At 37.6% G+C, this 22,355-nt stretch overlaps 1 protein-coding gene across 8 annotated transcripts in view; it reads left to right on the top strand.

Moving 5' to 3' along the window:
• The window catches only part of ERCC6L2 (ERCC excision repair 6 like 2), a 201,719-nt gene that overhangs the window by 108,946 nt on the left and 70,418 nt on the right, over positions 1 to 22,355 (top strand). For 7 of the 8 annotated variants that reach the window (XM_074395602.1, XM_074395598.1, XM_003938171.4 and 4 more), the window contains 2 exons: positions 9,538 to 9,637; positions 21,583 to 21,735. In XM_074395602.1, the coding sequence (XP_074251703.1) occupies positions 9,538 to 9,637; positions 21,583 to 21,735 (253 nt within the window). The remainder of the gene's footprint in view (positions 1 to 9,537; positions 9,638 to 21,582; positions 21,736 to 22,355) is intronic. The other variant, XM_074395599.1, reaches the window with a different exon arrangement.

The following is a 22,355-nucleotide window of genomic DNA, read 5'->3' as shown; positions in this document are numbered from 1 at the left end:
TCCCTCTCCTCGGGCCTCCCTCTTCCCTGAGGCACAGTATTTAAATTATGACAATTAATAATCCTACAATGGCCTTTAAGTGGTCAAGTGAAAGGAAGAGTTGCATGTGTCTCACTTTACATCAAAAGCTAAAAATGATTAAGCTTAGTGAGAAGCTCATGTTGAAAGCCAAGACAGGGCAAAAGCTAGGCTTCTTGTGCCTAACAGTTTGCCAAGTTGTGACTGCAAAGGAAAAGTTCTTGAAGGAAATTAAAAGTGCTGCTCCAGTGAACACATGAATGACAACAAGAGCGCCAAACAGTTTTATTGCTGATACAAAGAAAGTTTTCGTGGTCTGGATCAAAGATGAAGCCAGCCACAGCATTCCATTAAGCCACAGCCTACTCCAGAGCAAGGCTCTAACACTCTTCAGTTCTTTGAAGGCCGAGAGATGCAAGGAAGTAACAGAAGAAAAGTTGGAAGCTGCAGGGATTGGTTCATGATGTTTAAGGAGAGCAGCCACCTCCTTAACATGAAAGTGCAAGGTGAAGCAGCAAGTGCCGATGTAGAAGCTGCAGCAAGTTACCCAGAAGATCTAGCCAAGATCATTGTTGAAGGTACCAACATTAAACAGCAGACTTTCAATGTGAACGAAACAGCCTTGTATTGGAAGAAGATGTCATTGAGGACTGTAGTCACTAAAGAGGAGAAATCAATACCTGGCTTAAAAAGCTAGACTGACTCTCTTGTTAGAGACTAATACAGCTGATGACTAAGTTGAAGCCAGTACTTTACCATTCTGAAAATCTTAGGGATTTTAAAAGTTATGCTAAATCTACTCTTGCCTGTGCTTTGTAAATGGAAAAATAAAGCCCGGATGACACCATATCTCTTTACTGGATGGTTTACTGAATATTTTAACCCCACTGTTGAGACTTACTGCTCAGAAAAAAAAGATTTCTTTTCAAATATTACTGCTTATTGACAATGCCCCTAGTCACCCAAATGTTCTGATGGAGATATACAATGAGATTAGTGTTGTTTATGCAGTAGCACAGCATCCATTCTGCAACCCCTGGATCAAGTTGTACTTTTGACTTTCAACTCTTACTGTTTAAGAAATGTATTTTGTAAAACCATAGCTGTCATATATAGTGATTTCTCTGATGGATCTGGGTAAAGTCTGTTGAAAACCTTCTGAAAAGGATTCACCCTTCTAGATTCCATTTAAGAACATTTGTGATTCATGAGAAGATATCAAAATATTACACAGGCGTTTGGAAGAGGTTGAATTCCGCCTCTCACGGATGACTTTGAGGAGTTCGACTTTGAGGAGTTCGAAGAGAACTAGAATTAGAAACAAAGCCTGAAGATGTGACTAAATTGTTGCGATCTCATGATAAAACTTTAATGGGGTCGGGCCCAGTGGCTCACACTTTGGGAGGCCAAGGGAGGTGGATTACTTGTGGTCAGGAGTTTGAGACCAGCCTGGCCAACATGGTCAAACTACTAAAAGTACTAAAATTAGCCAGGCAGGATGGTGTGCGCCTGTGGTCGGTCCCAGCTACTCAGGAGGCCGAGGCAGGAGGATCACTAGAACCCAAGAGATGGAGGTTGCAGTGAGCAGAGATCGCTGCGCTGCCCTCCAGCCTGAGGGAAAGAGCAAGACTCCGTCTCAGAAAAAAACAAAACAAAACAAACAAAAACAAACTTTAATGGGTGAGGAATTGTTTCTTATGAATGAACAAAGGAAGTAGAGTCTTGAGAATGGACTCTACTTCTGGTGAAGATGCTGTGAACATTGTTGAAATAACAACAAAAGATTTAAAATATTACATAAACTTAGTTGATAAAGCAGTGGCAGGGTTTGAGAAGATTGACTGCAGATTTGAAGGAAGTTCTACTGTGAGTAAAATACTATCAAACAGCATCACATGCTACAGAGGAATCTTTCCTGAAAGGAAGAATCAATTGATGTGACAGACTTCATTGTTTTCTTATTTTAAGAAATTGTCACATCCACCCCACCTCTCAGCAACCACCACTCTAATCAGTCAATATCCATCAATGTAGAGATGAGACCCTCTACCAGCAAAAAAAAAATTATAAATTGCTGAAGCCTTAGATGCTTTTTAGCATTTTTAAAGTAACATTTCTAATTATTTTTAATTTTATGTACATTTTTAAAAGATGTAATGCTATTCACACTTAATAGACTAGAGTATAATGTAAACATAACATTTATTTGCACTGGAAAACAACATTTATGTGACTTTCTTTCTTGCAATATTCTCTTGATTAGTGTGGTCTAGAACCAAACCTGCAGTATCTCTAAAGTATGTCGGTGACTGTAACAACAGAGAATAACCAGTGTTTTCAGTAATCATAAATGTTAATAGAAAATCACAAAAGGTTGATTCTGTGACTTCAAAACACCCCCACAATTCTAGAAAATAACAAACAGGTAGCTAATGAATTCTAGCCATATAGAAATTTTGAAACATATTTTTAAATAGCTCTTATTAGGAAATCAAAGAGTGATGTAAGCAAGATTGTGTACTGTGAAACTCCAGATACTTGTTCCCACATAGAAACATTAGAAAAACAACTAGAGACAGACTAAAATGATTTTATTGGAGCTCTTTTAAACCTATCAGGTATCTACAGCAACTAAGCAAACTCTGTCAAGAAGAAGCCACATTCAAAGCTATAGGAAATTGTGTAGAGTTTTATTCACTCTTGTTCTACCCCTTATCTAGGGCAGTGCAGCTGGGAAGAAATGGCTAGTTCCCTCTCTCAGTGTGAAAGCAGTAGTGGAGAACTCCTTTGCAATCTTCTGATTTGTCTGGAAGCTGCCTGAAGGACTGATTTCTGTCTTGCCTGACTCAGCACTAAGATGATGAATGGTGGCGTAGTTGGATCAGACTGGTAGAAGCTGTGAAAGGCAGTGGCATTCTTTATACTGTTTGAAAGCTACAGTGCAACTGTACATCTGTGGACATCTTGAGCAAGAGATTACGGGTAGAGGAATACAACAGAATATCTAGGGCCTTGAAAAGAAGCTGAAGTTAAGACTTTTTGGAAAATTAAGACATGTAAAAGCTGTTGTGTATGCAGGAGAAATCTGGAAACACACATAGACTCATACCTAGGCAGGATGTATACCCAGAAATGACCTTAAAAGACTTTCAGCCTTCACTGTATCCTGTTCCCAAGGCTGAAGACACACTCTGCTAATTAGTGTAGGTCTTGCATATCAGTTTGCAAAGACTGGGGGAGTTGGCTGTCTTTTAAAATGGTAGTTTTCAACAAAAGACCACAAGACATTAAAAAAAACAAACAAACGTGAAAATACAGCTCTTCAGAGTAACAAGATAAATCTCCAGAAACTGTCCCTGAAGCAAAACAGGCATTGAACTTACTAGACAAAAACTTTAAACCAAGTATCTTAAATACTCAAAGAGTAAAAGTAAAACACAGAGAAACAACGAGTGAGAAAAGGATATATGAGCAAGATGAGAATATCAACAAAGAGATAGAAATTTTAAAAAAATGAGAGAGAACCAAACAGAAATTCTGGACATGAAATTCAACTTTGGAATTGAAAAATTCACTAGAGGCATTCAACAGCAGACCAAAATAGAAAGAAAGAATATGCAAACTTGAAGATAGGTTATTTGAGATCATTGAGTCTGAGGAGCGAAAACAAAAGAAAGTGAACATATGGGACACTATGCAATGGACCTATCTGTACATTATAGAGGCTCAGAAGAAAGAACAGGACAAAAGAGTAGATGGAGGAATAGTCAAAAGTTCTCCAACTTTGAGGGAAAATACAGATACACAAATTCAAGAAGGTCAGCCGAGTCCAGATAGTAGAAACCCAAAGAGATCCACACTGCAGCACATCATAATCAAGCCGTCCACAGTCAAAGAGAGCATCTTGAAAGCAGCAAGAGAGAAGCAACATGTCATGTACAAGGAATTTCCAATAAGATTATCAGTGGGTTTATCAGCAGAAACCTTGCAGTCCAGATGGCAGTGGGATGATATATTTAATGTATTGGGGGAGATAAAAACTGTCAACTGAGCAACAAAGAAAAAGCGTTTACCAAGAGTTTTATATTGGGCAAAACTTCCCTCAAAAATGAGGGATAAGTTAGATATTTGCAGACAGACCAAACCTTGAGGGAATTCATTACCAGTAGACCTGCCCTGTAAGAAAACCTAAAGGGAGACCTTCAAGATGAAATGGAAGGACACTAGACAGTAACTCAAAGTCATACAAAAAGAGAAAGATCTCCAGTTAGGGTAAGTACATGGACAAATATAAATACCAGTATTATTGTAATTTTGGCTTGTAACTCTGCTTTTTTATTTTCTGCAGGATTTAAAAGACACATGCATAAAATAATTATAAATCTGTGTCAATGAGTACATTTTATATAAAGATGTAATTTGTGACATTGGTATCAATGTAAGATAGATTGATTTAAGGTTGTTATAACTTTAGAATATTATATGTAATCCCTATGGTAACCACAACAAAATTATCTAAAGTATATGTAAAAGGAAATGAGAAAGGAATAAAAATGTGTCACTAAAAACATAAATTCAACACAAAGGAAGGCAGTAATGGAGAAATTTAGGGGCAAAATAGTTATAAGACATATAGAAAAAAATAAAGTTGCAAAAGTCAGTTCTTCCCTATTCTTAATTATTTCAAATGTAAATGGATCAAATTCCCTAATTAAAAGGTGTAGATTGGCAGAACAGATTTTAAAAACAGTGTTCAAATATATGCTATCCATAAGAGACTCACTTTAGATCCAAGAATATACACCGGTTGAAAGTAAAAGCATGGAAAAAGATATTTCATGCAAATAGTAACCAAAAGAGAGTAGGGGTGATTGTATTAATATCAGACAAATAGACTTCAAGTCAACAACTGTTAGAAGAGAGAAAAAGAAATTATCCAATGGTAAAAAGTGGATTCTCCAAGGAGATTTACATAAATTCATTAATTCAACAAACAGAGCTCCAAAGTGTACGAAGCAAACATTGACAGAATTGAAGGGAGAAGCACCTCTGCAATAATAATGGGAGACTTCAATACCTGACTTTCATAATGGGTAAAACATTCAGACGGAAGATGAATAAGTAAAGAGAGGATTTGAACAACACTATAAACAAATTGGACCTAGCAGAGATATATAAAATTCTCCTTCCAACAACAGGAGAATATGTATTTTTCTCATGTATACAATGAATACTCTCCAGGACAGATCATATTTTTAGGCCACAAAACAAATTTTTAATGAATTTTAAAAGATGGAAATCATTCATTTTTTTCTAATCACAATGCAATGAAACTAGAAATCAACAGCAGGTTAAAAATGGAAAAATTCACAAATATGTGTAAGTTAAACAACACATGCTTAATTAAAGGGTTGAAGAAGAATTCACAAGGGAAGTTAGAAACTAGCTTGAAACAAATGAAAACACACACCAAAACTTACAGGATGCAGCAATAGTCATGATAAGAGGGAAATTTACAGCTATAAATGCTTACATTGAAAAAGAAGGAAGGTCTAAATGAACAATTAACTTTCCACCTTAAGAAACTAGGAAAAGGAAAAAGCCCCAAAGCTAGCCAGAGGAAGGAAATAACAAATGTTAGAACAGAGATAAGTAAAACAAGTAATAGAAAAAACAAGAGGAAATCAATGAAACCAAGAGTTGGTTCTTTGAAAAGATCAAGAAAATGGTGGATGAATCTTTAGCTGGATTGACTAAGAGAAAAGAAAGAAGACTCAAAAATTAACATCAAAAATGAAAGAGGGGACATCACTACTGATTTTACAGAAGTAAAAAGGAGTATAAGAGAGTACTATGAACATTTGTATACCAACAAATTGAATAGTCTGGGTGAAATGGACAAATTCTTAGAAGTATACAACCTAGAACAAATGAATCATGAAGACAGAAAACATGAATATACCTCTAACTGTGTAAGGAGATTGAATCAGTAATCAAAAACCTGCCAACAGAGAAAAGCTCAGGACTGTGTGTCTTTACTGATGAATTCTACCAAACATTTAAAGAATTTAAACCAGTTCTTCTCAAATGCTTCCAAAAAATTGAAGAGGAAGAAACACATTCCAATTAATTCTATAACGCCAGTGTGACCCCAATACCAAAATCAAAAACTTTGCAAGAAAGAAAACTACAGACCAGTAATCCTTTTGAATGTTAATGCAGAAATACTCAGTAAAATGCCAGCAAACTAAATTCAGCAGCGTAGTGAAAGGAGGATACACCAAGTAGGATTTATTCCTGGAAGGCAAGAATAGTTCAACATCCTACAAAAATCAATGTAATACGCCACATTAACAAATGAAGGAATAAAGACACATAATCATTTCACTGATGCAGGAAAAGCATTTGACAAAATTCAACATCTTTTTATGACAAAAGCTCAACACATTAAAAGGAAACAAGCTGAGCACAGTGGCTTATGCTTGTAATCTCCGCACTTCGGGAGCCAGGGCGGGCAGATCACTCGAGGTCAGGAGTTCAAGGCTGGCCTGGCCAACATGGCGAAACTCTATCTCTACAAAAAATACAAAAATTAGCCAGGCGTGGTGGTGCATGCCAGTACTACCAGCTGCTTGGGTGGCTGAGGCATAATAATCACTTAAGCCAGGGATGCAGAGGTGGAGGTTTGTAGTGAGCTGAGATCGTGCCACTGCGCTCCAGCCTGGGCAACAGAGTGACTCCATCCCAAAAGAAAAAACAAGAAAGAAAAAAACTATTTCAATATAAGATCATTTATGAAAAACCCAGAGCTAACATTATATTCAGTGGTGTCATGATTGAACTGTTTTTCCTCTAATATCAGCTACAAAGAATGGATACCTGTTTTTGCCAGAAAAGGACAAAGATGATTTCATATTGTACCTAGAGTCATCCAATTCAGAGACAGAAAATAGAATGGTAGTTGCTAGTAGCTGGGGGCTGGGGAATGAGGAGTTATTGTTTAATGAGTAGAGAGTTTCAGTTTGGAAAGAGTCTGTAACTATATAGATGTTATAGTTGCATAACAGTGCAGATATACCTAATATGACTTAACTAACTGTACACTTTAAAGTGGTTAAAATGGTTAAATATTTTAGATATATTTTGCCACAATAAGAGGAAATCAAGAGAAAAACTTGCTATTTAGAAATAACAATAAAATTACTCTGAATCAATATTTAAATTCTGATGCTAATTCCAATTTTTACATTCATTTGTTAAGAAAGACTGAAAGTAAAAATAAAGGTATAATTTGGAAAACTAGCACAAAGTAATTAGAATTATACATGTTATTACACAATTAAGATAAAAACAATACAAATTTTAACTCATTCATTGAAAACAGTATACATTTTTGAAAAGTCTAATCTGAGGGGAAAAGGCAAATACATAGAAACGCTTAAGAAGCAGAAAGGCCGTGTAACCAATAACTATTTATTTGTAATAAATATTTTGTGTACCATTTTGTTCAAATACATTTGGGAGAATAAGGACAAAGGAATAGCGGCTACACTTACTGTTTATGGTAAGGTAGGAACTCTGATTTTTGGTGCTTTCCGTGGATTATCTCATTTAATAGTCAGAATATCCTTATCCTTATGTGATAGGCACTATTGTACCCATTTTACACATGAGAAAGCTGAGGCACAGTGCACTTAAACAACTTGCTCAAGGTCACAGCCAGTAAGTGGCAGGATCAGGATCTGAATCCATGTCGTCTTACTGTAAAGCTTACACTGTTAATCAGCCTCTCCTCACAGACAGATGTCAAGGAAATTGGTCAAAATGAAGACCACAGACATATCTCCCCCCTTTTTTTGGTCTTAGGACATTTGCTATATTCTGTACTTTTTTAATAGGTCATTGAGACGTACTATCTTACTTATTCCGGTATTCCTCAAAGCGCAATGTACTGTGCTTTAGTAGTCACTGAAAGTTAGTTCACAATAAAACTGAATGAATAGCCTTCTTCTCCCTCTTTCCACTGACTCTGACAGCAGTAACTAAGAAGAGAAATGAAGCTAATGACCTACCTATTGCATAACAGTTCCTCAACACTTGTCTGCACATGGTGGAAGACTCATCACTCACAAATGCTTGCTTTATGGACCATGAAATGATGAAGCATAGGTGCACAGTAACACTCACCTAAAATTTTTGTTTGTAAAGATTAAAGGATATGTATCCTTATCCTAATGGAATCTCTGCCATTCTCCAAACAACTGGCTTGAGCATCCATCCAAAGGACATTTTCTTAGATCCATTTCTGATTTTCTTTAGAACCCAAACATATTGTAGGAGAGAAAGGGATGCCGAGCACCTCCCCTGCCCCCAGGTTGCAGAATGGAAGTGAGAGTACAGTACCTTACCCAGGGCGGTGCTGTGTTACAGGAGCCTCCATGTCCTGCTGGAGGCATGAGTAAGATTTGCAGGATCCAGGATTTCCTCTAGTAAAAGTCCTTTGTGAGGAGGAATGGGTACAGGAGGCAGAGAGAAAATTAAATAGAACATATGGGTGACCTTACAAGTTCGAAGATAAATTTCCCCCAAATTGTAATATTTTCAAGCTTGGAGGCAGTATGGCCTTGCCTCCGTTCCCCTCAGCAACTGTGACAGGCGTTTGGTGCTCATTCAGAGAATACTATAAAGCCTCCCATATGAGATAAGCTGCGGGGAATTGACCCACAGTTAAGCCACTGTGATGAATCAGGTTAGAATTTTAATTAGCACTATGGTCTGTATGGAAACACCTTCGATGTCAGTCAACCGAGTGATTCAATCAGATTTGCCGAATTGAAATCTCTATGGATGGGACTGTAAACCAGCATTTCTGTAGACTTTACAGCTGATTATTTTTTGCTAGGTAATTTTTTTTTTTTTTTTTTTTTACTTTTCAACAGTTTCAGTAAAGTATAATTGACATGCAGTAAACTGTACATACTTCAAGTGTACAATTGATAAGTTTTGGCTTATGTACCTGTGAAATCATCACCGCAATTAACATAATAAATATACTCATTACTCCTGAATTTTCCTTCAGCCCCTCTGTGACCCACCCCTCCCATTCTTCCCCATCCCTTTATCTCCAAGTAACCACTAGTCTGCTTTCCGACACTATGGATTAGTTAGCATTTTGGGGAGTTTTATGTGAATGAAATCTTTGGGGAATAATCTATAAGCTTAAAGCTGCCATAAAAGAAAAACCTGAATTTAGGAAAAGTTTTTAGACAGTGGAAGGTGATGTTTATAACAGAAATGAAGTTGATATTTGTACATTTTCTAGCATATTTTTCTCTTTAATTTTTTATACAAATTTGAATTTTTAATTATTACTAAATATTACTAAATATTTAAACATAAAATGTTTCTCTTTAAATTAATTAAAATTTTGATAATTTTCCATTTTTATGTCCCAAAGCTACCTCTTAAACCCAAAGTTGTTTCACCGGATTTTTGTTTGTATTTTAAATCTTTTTACAGAGCATATAGGATTGGACAATGTAGAGATGTGAAAGTGCTTAGGCTGATCTCCTTGGGAACTGTGGAGGAAATCATGTATTTACGACAGGTATACAAGCAGGTAAGTATGTTTCCCTTCTTCTGTTTCAGAGGTCAATGTTTCTGTTTTCAAAAATTAAGAAGAAATTTGTGTAAAATGAAAGTTTTGTATTTTACTGTATCATATGGACTTTAATAAGATTATAAAAATACTCTTGAATACACTCCTATAAAACAGATTGTTAGATACATTGAATTTTTGAGCTGAAAGTTTTCTAGAGCAGTACCTCTTAAACTTTAGTGTACATGTGAATTACCTAGGGATCTTGTTAAAATACTGATTCTTATTTAGTAGGTCTGAGGTAGAGACCATGATTTGGAATTTTTAGCTAGCTCCCAAGAGTCCAAGTAAAACTGATCAGCAGCTCACAATTTGAGTAGCAAGGTCACAGCTCCCCAGACTACAGGCCAAGATGGAATGGTTTACTACAAACAGGCTACAGGTGCACTGAGACGTTGGTCCCACAGCTTTCTGGACAGCAAGAGTACCTAAGCCAGTGCATTAGTTCATTCTCATGCTGCTGTAAAGAACTGCCCAAAACTAGGTAATTTATAAAGGAAAGAGGCTTGACTCAAACAGTTCCACATGGCTGGGGAGGCCTCCGGAAACTTATGGTGGAAGGGGAAGTAAACATGCCCTTCTATACATGATGGCAGGAAGGATAAGTACTGAGCAAAAAGGGAAAGGCCACTTATAAAGCCATCAGATCTCGTGAGAACTCACTATCATGAGAACAGAAGCATGGGCATAACCGCCCCTATGATTCAAGTACCTCCCACCGGGTCCCTCCCACAACACATGGGGATTATGGGAACTGTAATTCAAGGTAAGATTTGGTTAGGGACACAGCAAAACCGTATCAGCTAGCTTCCAGCCTTGAGTACCTCTTCTTTGTACACCAGGTAGATATTCATATGTTACCATTTTCTATATGTGCCCTGACATGAAGCTTAGGGAGCACTACCTTAGAGATACATACTGTACATGATGAAACTGAGACCCCAGAGATGCCCCAGTAAATCAGATTATAGGAACAGAACTTAAGTGTTGTGCTAACAACTTTGCTGGTACTTTTAGTATTCGTCTAAAATTGCATTAATATGCTTGGCATATCAATTATTACTTTTATGCCTCTAAACAAACAATATTCATTTAGTTTACAACTGGATACTTGAGACGAAGGTTCAAGTGTAATTGTTAATGTTGAATTTGAATTGCTTCCTGTATGTTCAGTTGGCATCTATAGCAAACATCTGCCACATGTGTTGGTAGTTAACCTAAGAATGATCCAATCTTAAATTTATGCTATTTTCTTCATTCTAAAAATAGAATTGTACACAGAAGTTTTTGTTTAGTCTTAAAGCTTTTAGCTTTATAATATACTGTACATCTTTTGTGTGTGTGTGTCATACTTTGTATGGTACAAGTACTTGAAAATTATTTTTTTCTGACCTATTTAATTAACCTTGGGAAAAAGTGGGATGTTATTCGTCTTAGGAGCTGTTCTTTTGAGTACTGTCTTAGATGTCTTACAAGTAAGAGTCTTTCATCAATTATGTAGTAATTTTTTTCAGTCCATTACTATATACATTTTCTTTCTACCTATTCATCTGACTCCAAAATAAAATGTCTTGTTATAAAATAGATACTGTACAGTAGTATAGAATAAAACAGGCTTCAGAAGATGAGGTAATTTAAGAACTTTATATGACACAAATAAAGAAGATGGCAATCGTGTAAGGAAAAGGCATTAAATCCGGTTTAAAGATAGTTTGGAATTTAGACCAATGGTACAAATGGCACACACCTTCTAGCCTCCCAGGTTGGTTGGCCTTCCGTCTTTTGGGGGGGAATGTCCAAAAATGATGTTCTTAAAGAAAAACTAAAACTGTTAGAAAGGAAGAAAATTGTAAGGAGTCCTAAAAGACAAAAGGAAGTTGGGATCAAATTGAAGGAAGAAGCCAAGCTAAACTCCGTCAGAAGAAGACTTCTGAAAAGGTAGGTACAGCCTCTGGATGTTCCAAGCTTAGAGTCAGCACATACTAAAACAGACAGGAACCTTGGGTTAAGGGCAGAGCCCTCTTTGTATCACTGATGGTATAGCAAGATGGTTTAGCCCTTACAGTCTTACCTTATTTGGACCAAATTACAGCCAGCAGAGGTGTCTACTGTCAAGTGAGAATAATAAGTAGAAGTACCAGAAGCAAAGAAGCAAGACAGAGCTCCAAATTTTTCTAATCTTCAGAAGAAAGTCCCTCCTGTTGCCCAGAAGACTAATTACTTGCACCCTCCACCTTATTTCAAATAAGCATGACAGTAGACAGAGATAAGCATGTGAAATATTTAAAGGCAGATGAATAGCCTAGCCAAAAATAATTACCCAACATTTTAGGAAAATAAACACTTTGAAAAAGGCACTATAGTAGGCTGAATACTGGCCCTCAAAAATATAAATTTTGAATCCCTGAAAATTGTAAATGGTACTTTATATGGAAAAGGCATCTTTGCAGATGTAATTACGTTACAGGTCTTGAGATTTGGGGATTATCTGGGATTATCCACAAGTGCCCTTACATGAAAGAGCCAGACGATGATTGACACAGATGGAAGAGGAGAAGACAGTGTAACCACAGAAGCATTGATTGGAGTGATATGCCGGGAGCTAAGGAATGCTGGCAGCCACCACAAGCTGGAAGAGGCAAGTAGTAGATTCTTTCCTAGAGCCTCCAGAAGGAATGTGGTTCTGCCAGCACCTTGATTTCAGTTCAGTGATACTGATTTCAGATTTTTGGCTCCCAGAACTCTGAAAGGCTCAAATGATCCTCCCACCTCAGCATCCCGAGTAGCTGGAACTATAGGTGCATGCCACCACACCCAGCTAATTTTTGTTTTTACTTTCGTGGAGGCAGTTTCACTGTGTCACCCAGGCTGCTTGAAACTGAGTTGTTAATTCAGAACTCTTCCACAAAGACAGATTCTAGCCCAGATGACGTCAGTGGTCAATTCTATCAAACACTTAATACTTTTGAAAACAGAGGAAGAGGGAACACTTCAGCTTACTTCACCAAGGCGGAAGAGTCCTGATACCAAAACTTGATAAAGACATTACAAAAAGAGAAAATGACAGATGAATTATCTCTCATGAACATAAATATGAAAATCTTCAACCAAGCATCTGTTTTGAGTCAGTTGCGCCCTTTCCCCTCAAAAGATAGGTTGAAGTCCTTACCTCTGGTACATGTGAATGTGATTTTTAAAAATATATATATTTTATTGCGTTTTAGGTTTTGGGGTACATGTGACGAACATGCAAGATTGTTGCATAGGTACATACTTGGCAATGTGGTTGCCTGCCTTCCTCCACATCACCTATATCTGGCAGAATGTGATCTTACTTGTGAGTAGGGTCTTTGCAGATGCGTTTAAGATGAGGTCACATTGGATGAGAGTGGGCCTTAATCCATTGACTCATATCCTTATAAGAAGGGGGAAATCTGGATACAGATGGACACAGAGGAATAATGCCCTGTTACAATGGAGGCAGAGATTGGAGTGATGCCGCCGCAAGCCAAAGGACGCCACGGATTGCCAGAAACTGCCAGAAGCTAGAAAGAGGCAAGGAAGGATTATTCCCCAGACTCTTCAGACAGGGCCTGGCCCTATGGACACCTTGATTTCAGATTTAGCCTCCACAACTATAAGAAAATATACTTCTATTGTTTTAAGACATCCAATTTGTAGTACGTTGTTACAGCAGAATTGGGACACTAGTATAGCCTCTAAGGGAAATACAGAGAATTGTAAATTTGACTGCATTTTTTTTTTTTTTTTTTTTTTTTTTTGAGACTGAATCTCACTCTTTTGCCCAGGCTGGAGTGCAGTGGTGTGATCTTGGCTCACTGCAACCTTCACCTCCCAAGTTCAAGTGATTTTCCTGCCTCAGCCTTCTGAGTAGCTGGGACTACAGGCGCATGCCAATATGCCCCGCTAATTGTTGTGTTTTTAGTAGAGACGGGGTTTCACCATGTTGGCCAGGATGGTTCTGACCTCTTGACCTCGTGATCTGCCTGTCTTGGCCTCCCAAAGTACTGGGATTATAGGCATGAGCCACCACGCCCGGCCAAATTTGACTGTGTTTTTGTATGAAACTTCTGTATGACAAAGGAACTGCAAACCAAAATCAAAGATAGACTAGGAACAAATGTTTGCAATGTATATGATGAAAGAGCAGCATCTGCAGAATATTAAGAACTTCCTCTCTATTAGTCTGTTTTCATACTGCTAATAAAGACATACCAGAGGCTGGGTAGTTTATAAATAAGAGGCTTAATGGACTCACAGTTCTGCATGGCTGGGGAGGCCTCCCAATAATGGCAGAAGGTGAAAGACATGGACGCAGGCAAAGAGAATGAAAATCAAACAAAAGGAATTTTCGCCTTATAAAACCATCCTATCTCATAAGACTTATATACTACCACAAGAACAATATGGGAGGAATCACCTGCATGATTCAGTTATATCCCATTGGGTCCCTCCCACAACAACACATGGGAATTATGAGAGCTGCAATTCAAGATGTGATTTGGGTAGGAACACAGCCAAACCATATCACCGACAAACCAATAAAAAAAATAATAGGCATTTCACTGAAGAAAAAAAATGCAAGTGGTTAATATATATGTGACAAGATCTTTTTAACCACACTCATAATCTAGAGATAGAAAATACTGGTTTTTCGAAAAGACCAACAAAATAGGCCACTAGCCAGGTTAATAAAAAAGAAAAGAATAATCAAATAGACTCAATAAAAAAGATAAAGGGGCTATCACCACAGATTCCACAGAAATGCAAAGCATCATCAGAGATTATTACAAACATCTCTATGCACATAAACTAGTAAACCTGGAAGAAATGGATAAATTCCTGGACAGTTGCATCCTCCCAAGCCTAAACCAGGAAGAAGCTGAAACCCTGAATAGACCGATAACAATTAAGAGCCTATGACCCAAAAAAAGCCTAGGTCCAGACGGGTTCACAGCTGAATTCTACCAGACATACAAAGAGGAGCTGGAACCATTCCTTCTGAAACTATTCCAAAGAATCCAAAAAGTGGGAATCCTTCCCAGATCATTTTATGAGACCAACATCATCCTGATACCAAAACCCGGCAGAGACTCCACAAGAAAAGAAAACTTCAGGCTAATATCCATGATGAACATAGATGCAAAAATCTTCAATAAAATACTGGCAAACTGATTGCAACAGCACATCAAAAAGCTTATCCACCATGATCAAGTAGGCTTTATCCTGGGGATACAAGGCTGGTTCAACATACGCAAGTCTATAAACATAATCCACCACGTAAACAGAACCAAAGACAAAAACCACATGATTATCTCAATTGATGCAGAGAAGGCCTTTGACAAAATTCAACAGCCCTTTATGCTAAAAACCCTCAATAAACTAGGTATTGACAGAACATATCTCAAAATAATAAAAGCTATTTATGACAAACCAACAGCCATTAGCATACTGAATGGGCAAAAACTGGAAGCATTCCCTTTGAAATCTGGCACTAGACAAGGATGCCCTCTCCCACCACTCCTATTCAATATAGTATTGGAAGTTCTAGCCAGAGCAATCAGGCAAGAAAAAGAAATAAAGGGTATTCAAATAGGAAAGGAGGAAGTCAAATTGTCTCTATTTGCGGACACCATGATTGTATATCTAGAAGACCCCATCATCTCAGCCCAAAATCTCCTGAAACTGATAAGCAACTTCAGCAAAGTCTCAGGATACAAAATCAATGTGCAAAAATCACAAGCATTCCTATACACCAATAACAGACTTAAAGAGAGCCAAACCAAGAACGAACTGCCATTCACAATTGCTGCAAAGAGAATAAAATACCTAGGAACACAACTAACAAGGAACGTAAAGGACCTCTTCAAGGAGAACTACAAACCACTGCTCAAGGAAATAAGAGAGGACACAAACAGATAGAGAAACATTCCATGTTTTTGGTTAGGAAGAATCAGTATTGTGAAAATGGCCATACTGCCCAAAGTGATTTACAGATTCAATGCTATCACCATGAAGCTACCAATGACCTTCTTCACAGAACTGGAAAAAAACACCTTAAACTTCATATGGAACCAAAAGAGAGCCCACATAGCCAAGTCAATTCTACGCAAAAAAAAAAAAAAAAAGCAGGAGGCATGACACTACCGAACTTCAAACTGTACTACAAGGCTACAGTAATCAAAACAGCATGGTACTGGTACCAAAACAGAGATATAGACCAATAGAGCAGAACAGAGGCCTCGGAGGCAACACCACACATCTACAACCATCCGATCTTTGACAGACCGGACAAAAACAAGCAATGAGGAAAGGAGTCCCTGTTTAATAAATGGTGTTGGGAAAACTGGCTAGCCATGTGCAGAAAGCAGAAACTGGACCCCTTCCTGACACCTTACACTAAAATTAATGCCAGATGGATTAAAGACTTAAACATAAGACCTAACACCATAAAAACCCTAGAAGAAAACCCAGGCAAAACCATTCAGGACATAGGCATAGGCAAGGACTTCATGACCAGAACACCAAAAGCATTGGCAACGAAAGTCAAAATAGACGAATGGGATCTAATTAAACTCCACAGCTTCCACACGGCAAAAGAAATAGTTATTAGAGTGAATTGGCAACCAACAGAATGGGAAAAAATTTTGCAATCTACCCATCTGACAAAGGGCTAATATCCAGAATCTACAAAGAACTAAAACAGATTTACAAGGAAAAAAACAAATAAGCTCATTCAAAAGTGGGCAAAGGATATGAACAGACACTTTTCAAAAGAAGATATACATAAGACCAACAGACATATGAAGAAATGCTCATCATCACTGGTCATCAGAGAAATGCAAATCAAAACCACATTGAGATACCATCTCAGGCCAGTTAGAATGGCGATCATTAAAAAATCTGGAGACAACAGATGCTGGAGAGGATGTGGAGAAATAGGAACACTTTTACACTGTTGGTGGGAGTGTAAATTAGTTCAACCACTGTGGAAGACAGTGTGGCGATTCCTCAAGGACCTAGAAATAGAAATTCCATTTGACCCAGCAATCCCATTACTGGGTATAAACCCAAAGGATTATAAATAGTTCTGCTATAAGGACACATGCACACGAATGTTCATTGCAGGACCGTTAACAATAGCAAAGACCTGGAGCCAACCCAAATGCCCATCGATGATAGACTGGACAGGGAAAATGTGGCACATATACACCATGGAATATTACGCAGCCATCAAAAACGATGAGTTCATGTCCTTTGTAGGGACGTGAATGAACCTGGAAACCATCATTCTCAGCAAACTGACACAAGAGCAGAAAATCAAACACCGCATGTTCTCACTCATAGGCGGGTGTTGAACAGTGAGAACACATGGACACAGGGAGGGGAGCATCACACACTGGGGTCTGTAGGGGGGAAATAGGGGAGGGACAGCAGGGGGTGGGGAGTTGGGGAGAGAGAGCATGGGGAGAAATGCCAGATGTAGGAGATGGGGAGGAAGGCAGCCAATCACACTGCCACGTGTGCACCTAGGCAACCATCTTGCAAGTTCTTCACGTGTACCCCAAACCTAAAATGCAATTTAAAAATACTCTGGAAAAAGCTTTTTTAAAAATTATATTTTGAGGTGTTTTGCGGGGTTGGGGAGATTGGTGGTGTTCTGTTGGTTGGGGCATTGGAGAGATGCTCGTACTCTATAGTTGAGAAACAACTAGTGTAGTTATTATAGAGGCCCCATACGTAACTTGACAGAAATCCTGTCGCATATGCCCCGTGAAGGATGACAAGGGTTCTTATTTAGCATTGCTTGTGTTTGTTTAAATAACAAAGGATGCAACCTAAATGTCCAACAGTAACAGAATGATAAATTCTGATACCTATATTACTTTGTGACAGTAAAATTAAATTGCAGTCAAATCAAGTGTACTGATGTGGCAAGATGTCTTAGACATTTTTTAATGAGTCCAAAAAGCAATTTACCGAACAATATATACAGCATTTCAATGTGCTTACACATAAAACTCTTTCTGTGTGATAGACTGTCCCTGATGTATGACATGGTTCAACTTCATATTTTTTCAGTTTCATGATGGTGCTAAAGTGATAACCTATTTGTGTATGAAGTATGCTCCTCTATTTACGATGGGGTCACATCCAGATAAGCCTATCCTAACTCCAAAACTCACTTTAGACCTAATGGTATTTTCAACTTACAATGGGTTTATTTAGAGATAGCCGCATCATAAAGGACCATCTGTATGTATAAATAGCTTTAACTTCATTGAAAGATGTCTAGAAGGATGCACCTAAACATTACAGCACTGGTTAGACTAGTAAGGAGCGACCTGTATTGTTTGTTCCTCAGGGGCTTTTATTTTGATATCTTTTGTTGCATCTGTTGTGATAACGCATTCAAGATATTTTATACATTTTAAAAATATAAACATCACTTATACAGCAGCTGTGCTTGTTCAGGTTTGGAACATTTAAGCAATCTAAAGTTTGACATTCAGAAATTCATCTCTCATGTCAGGGGTGTGTGTGTGTGTGTGTGTGTAAATTTTATAAATTTATAAGTATTTGCAGAAGAATGACATGAACAGCACAAAGAACCCCCAAATAGCTTCACTCTAATTCCCTATTTGCTGACATGTTACACACTTGCTTTCTCTTTCTCTCAGCCATTATTCTTTTTCTGAGCCATTTAAGACTTCTCACCAGTGTGTATTTCCCCAAAAGAAGTATACTCTCCTACTTAATATATACATTAAAAAGTTTTATGCATTCTAAACACTCGCTTGTATATACTGTTCTGCAGCTGGCTTTCCCCGCCCCCCACACTCCTCTCCAAAATGCAGTTATTCACATCAAGAAATTAAGATTGATAAAACATGATGCTATAATCCACAAGACCCATTCAGTTTCCCCACCTGTCCTAGCAATGTCTCTTTTTCCTTTCTGGTCCAGGATTTAATCAAGGAACATGGCTCCATTTGCTTGTGTCTCCAGTTTTCTTCCTCCTGGAGTAATTACCCAGGTGTTCTTTGTCTTTCAAGACCTTGACCATTTTAAAGAATAAGGCCTTTCTTTGTGTAAGATGTCCTTCAGTCTAGGTCCGGACTCAGGCCAAGCAGTATTGGCACAAATGTTACCGGCACGAGGCTGTGCTGTTTTCGTTGCATCAGTCAGAAAGCACATGTGAGTGATCTGCTTTAAGTGTTCCTAACGTTAACCTTGATCACAGGTCAAGTTTGTGTCGGCTGAGTTTCTCCACTGCAGAATTCCTGTTTTTTTCTTTGTAATTGATAAGTAGTTTATGGGGAGATCCTCTGAGACTGCTGGTTCCTCATTCCATTCCTCATCAAACCTGACGCATCAGCCTTAGCGTTCATTTGTGATTCCTGTCTGAAGCAGCTACCACTATAATGGTTGTCAGGTGGTGATTTGTCTATTTCCATTAATCCTTCTGGATTATTCTTTGGCACTCTACCATTAATGAGCTTTCCCTTCTATTTGTTTAATCTGTGTGGTCTCATGGCTTCCTATTTCAGTAATAGATTACAACCCATTGAATATCACTATTTACTTGGATGTTCATATTGTCTCATATTTGACTAGTGGGAACCCATTAGTGTGGTTTCTGTGTCATTTCTGCTTGCTCTGATCATTCTTTTTGCACTTCTTTACTGTGGTAGGCTGAATAATAGTCTTCCAAAGATGTTGACTTCCTAATCCCCAAGGCACCTAGGTTATCCAGATGGGCCAATGTAATCACAAGGATTTTTTAAACAAGGGTCAGATGTGCACATCTCCTTCCTCTCTGCTTTCTCTGACCCTACTACCTAATAACCCATGGTAAGGAAGCAAAGGGTCAGAGAGAAAAATAGGAAGGTGCCATGCCACTGGGCTTGAGGATGGAAGAATGGTCATGAACTTGTTAACATGAATGTTCTTTGTTTATTTTGTCTTTTGTTAGGATGAGATCCAGGCACTTTTCTTTTTTGCATGGATTTTTCTTAAGCTACAAACTAAGTTCCATTATCTAATTACTAATTTTTTCCCCTACCCTCTTGAATTCTAACATGATTCTTTTAATTGCCTACAGATGGAAACACCTGATTTCCACTTTTACTGGAGCCACTTTGGAAAACAAATAAGTACAAAATAATGTGATTTTTATAAATTTTGTGATAAAACTTTGCTAGGAAGCTTATAAAGACTCAAATTAAGGCTGCAGATTACCTTGGTGATTATAGTTAGAGTTCCTGCAGTCTGACAATTTGAGTATTTAAGGTAGTTTCAATAGCAAGGGTAAAATAGGTATCTGGGCTATTACTTGTATCAATTGTTACTGTAATTCTCTACTCCCAGGATTATAGCCCATGTTTCTGGAACATTGGTATCAAAGTGATCAAGTTGGTATGTTGATTTGTAAGTTCTTTAAACCTTCTTTTATATACCAGAAGGTCCTAAGGGTTTTAAGAGGGGCATTTTGAAAGTGAGAGGTTAGTTAATAGTAAATAGTAATTAGTAAACTTTAGATTCAGCCAAATCAAGGCACACATTCTAGGAGTGATACTTCTCAGCTAGCAGCTGTGAGCAAGTCCTTTAATTTCTCTAAACTTAAGTTACTTTATTTTTAAAATAGAAAAATTTTAGTTCTTTTATTTCTAAAATTGAAATGATACAAGGTTGTGAGGATAAAATGAGTATGTAAATACAATGCTATTCATGTAATAAATGTTCAATAAATGGCAGCTGTTAGAGTGACTTACTACAGTGCAAATGAACTCTGATGATAAGCTCAATAGTTAAGCATTTCTCTCTGTTTTTGAGACGGAGTCTTGCTCTGTCAACCAGGCTGGAGTGCAGTGGCGCCATCCCAGCTCACTTGCAGACTCTACCTCCCAGGTTCAAGCGATTCTCCTGCCTCAGCCTCTCAAGTAGCTGGAATTACAGGTGCCCACCACCTGGCCCAGCTAATTTTTGTATTTTTAGTAGAGAAGGGGTTTCACAATGTTAGCCAGGTTGGTCTCTAACTCCTGACATTAGGTGATCTGCCCGCCTCTACCTCCATCTCCCAAAGTGCTGGGATTATAGGGGTGAGCCATTATACCTAGCCCTTAAGCATCATTTCTCCTTAAGCATGTAATTCCTCCATGAATAGACTGAAGTTATTTTCCATTCTGTGCATTCTTTGTTTCTTTCAAGAAATTTTAAAGTACACATGGGGTTAATCAGATTGTATTTTAATTTTACATATTTATATTACATTTTGTAAACTATCCAGCAAATAGAGAGTGCATATTAATGTTAATACTGAAATGATGTTTTTAAATGTTCCATGTCAGTGTTCTTTCTATATTCAAAATCATTTCAAAGATGCATTGTTTCTTAAAGCAGTGATAGCATTTTTGCTGTTAGTATGCAATGTAGTCAAGCCACAATTAGTTTGACACCAAGGTGGTTATCGTATCATTACGTTAGATTGTAATTTAACTTTAGTGATATAGTAATTACTTCTGCCGGTTTTAGTAGTTCTTGTTATCATAAGAGTTTAAAAAGGAGAAAAGTATATTCCAATGTATGCTTTTATTATTAAACATTTATGTCAGGTGGATATTCCATAGAGATGTTATCTTGACTCAGTTGTTAGAAAATAGATAAAATAGGAAATATAAGATCTCTGCTTCAATAAGACTGGCCGGATTATGATTATTTCACCATAATGGCAACATCTGCCAGGGAAATTAAAACAAAATTTCCTCCCTAAGGAGATTCTGCCTGCTCCAGCTAAAGCTGTGTATATACAGGGAATGCCAGGAAATTCTGACATATTGTTGGAGCAACTGCTTCAAAAATATCTTGTGTTTTTTCTGTTTTAGCAACTTCACTGTGTGGTGGTTGGAAGTGAAAATGCCAAACGATATTTTGAAGCAGTTCAAGGATCAAAAGAGCATCAAGGAGAGCTATTTGGGGCCCATAACCTCTTCAGACTCAGGTCCCAAGGGTCTTGTCTCACAAGGGACGTCCTGGAGGTGCGAACTTCTCTGACCTTTTCAATGACATTTTAAATACAGTTTTTCTTCCTTAGGAAACTTGAAATACAACTGCTGTTGCCTTTTCAGAGAAATTTCTGGTTTTCTTTATCAAAAATGCCTTGGAATTTCTACTTTTAGAGCGTAAGAAATGAATTATTATATCTCTAAACTAGATTTTTCGTAATTATGAATAATGTACACACACAAACACACATACTAGGTAGTATGTACTGCAAGGGCATTTTAAGACGGGCAGAGAGAAGTTTATTGTTTTGAAAACAGCTCTTGAAGTCAAGAACTAAAAAAAGAGGTTTTCCTAAATAAACAAAACATAAAATATGTTTTGATTAAAAGTTACCAAACACTCCCTGAGATGTACTCTCATGTTTCATGGAGATTTTTTTTTTTCTGTTCCCAATAAAAATTCCACACCAATATTTTAAACTCTGCCCGTTGTGTTCATCCTCAGCATACAGTTGTTTCTTATTCTTGAAACAAAATATTTTATATCCTTTTTTTAAAAGGTCTTTAAGTTCTTTTATGTGCCAGCATACTAAGGATATTAACCTATTTTCTAGTTGATATTCATGTAGGTATCATAAAATCCTGGAATATCA

This window comes from Saimiri boliviensis, chromosome 2, assembly GCF_048565385.1.
Source record: "Saimiri boliviensis isolate mSaiBol1 chromosome 2, mSaiBol1.pri, whole genome shotgun sequence".
NCBI lineage: Eukaryota > Metazoa > Chordata > Mammalia > Primates > Cebidae > Saimiri > Saimiri boliviensis.
The sequence above is the reverse complement of the archived record's forward strand: the minus strand, read 5'-3'. Positions and strand labels throughout refer to the sequence as shown.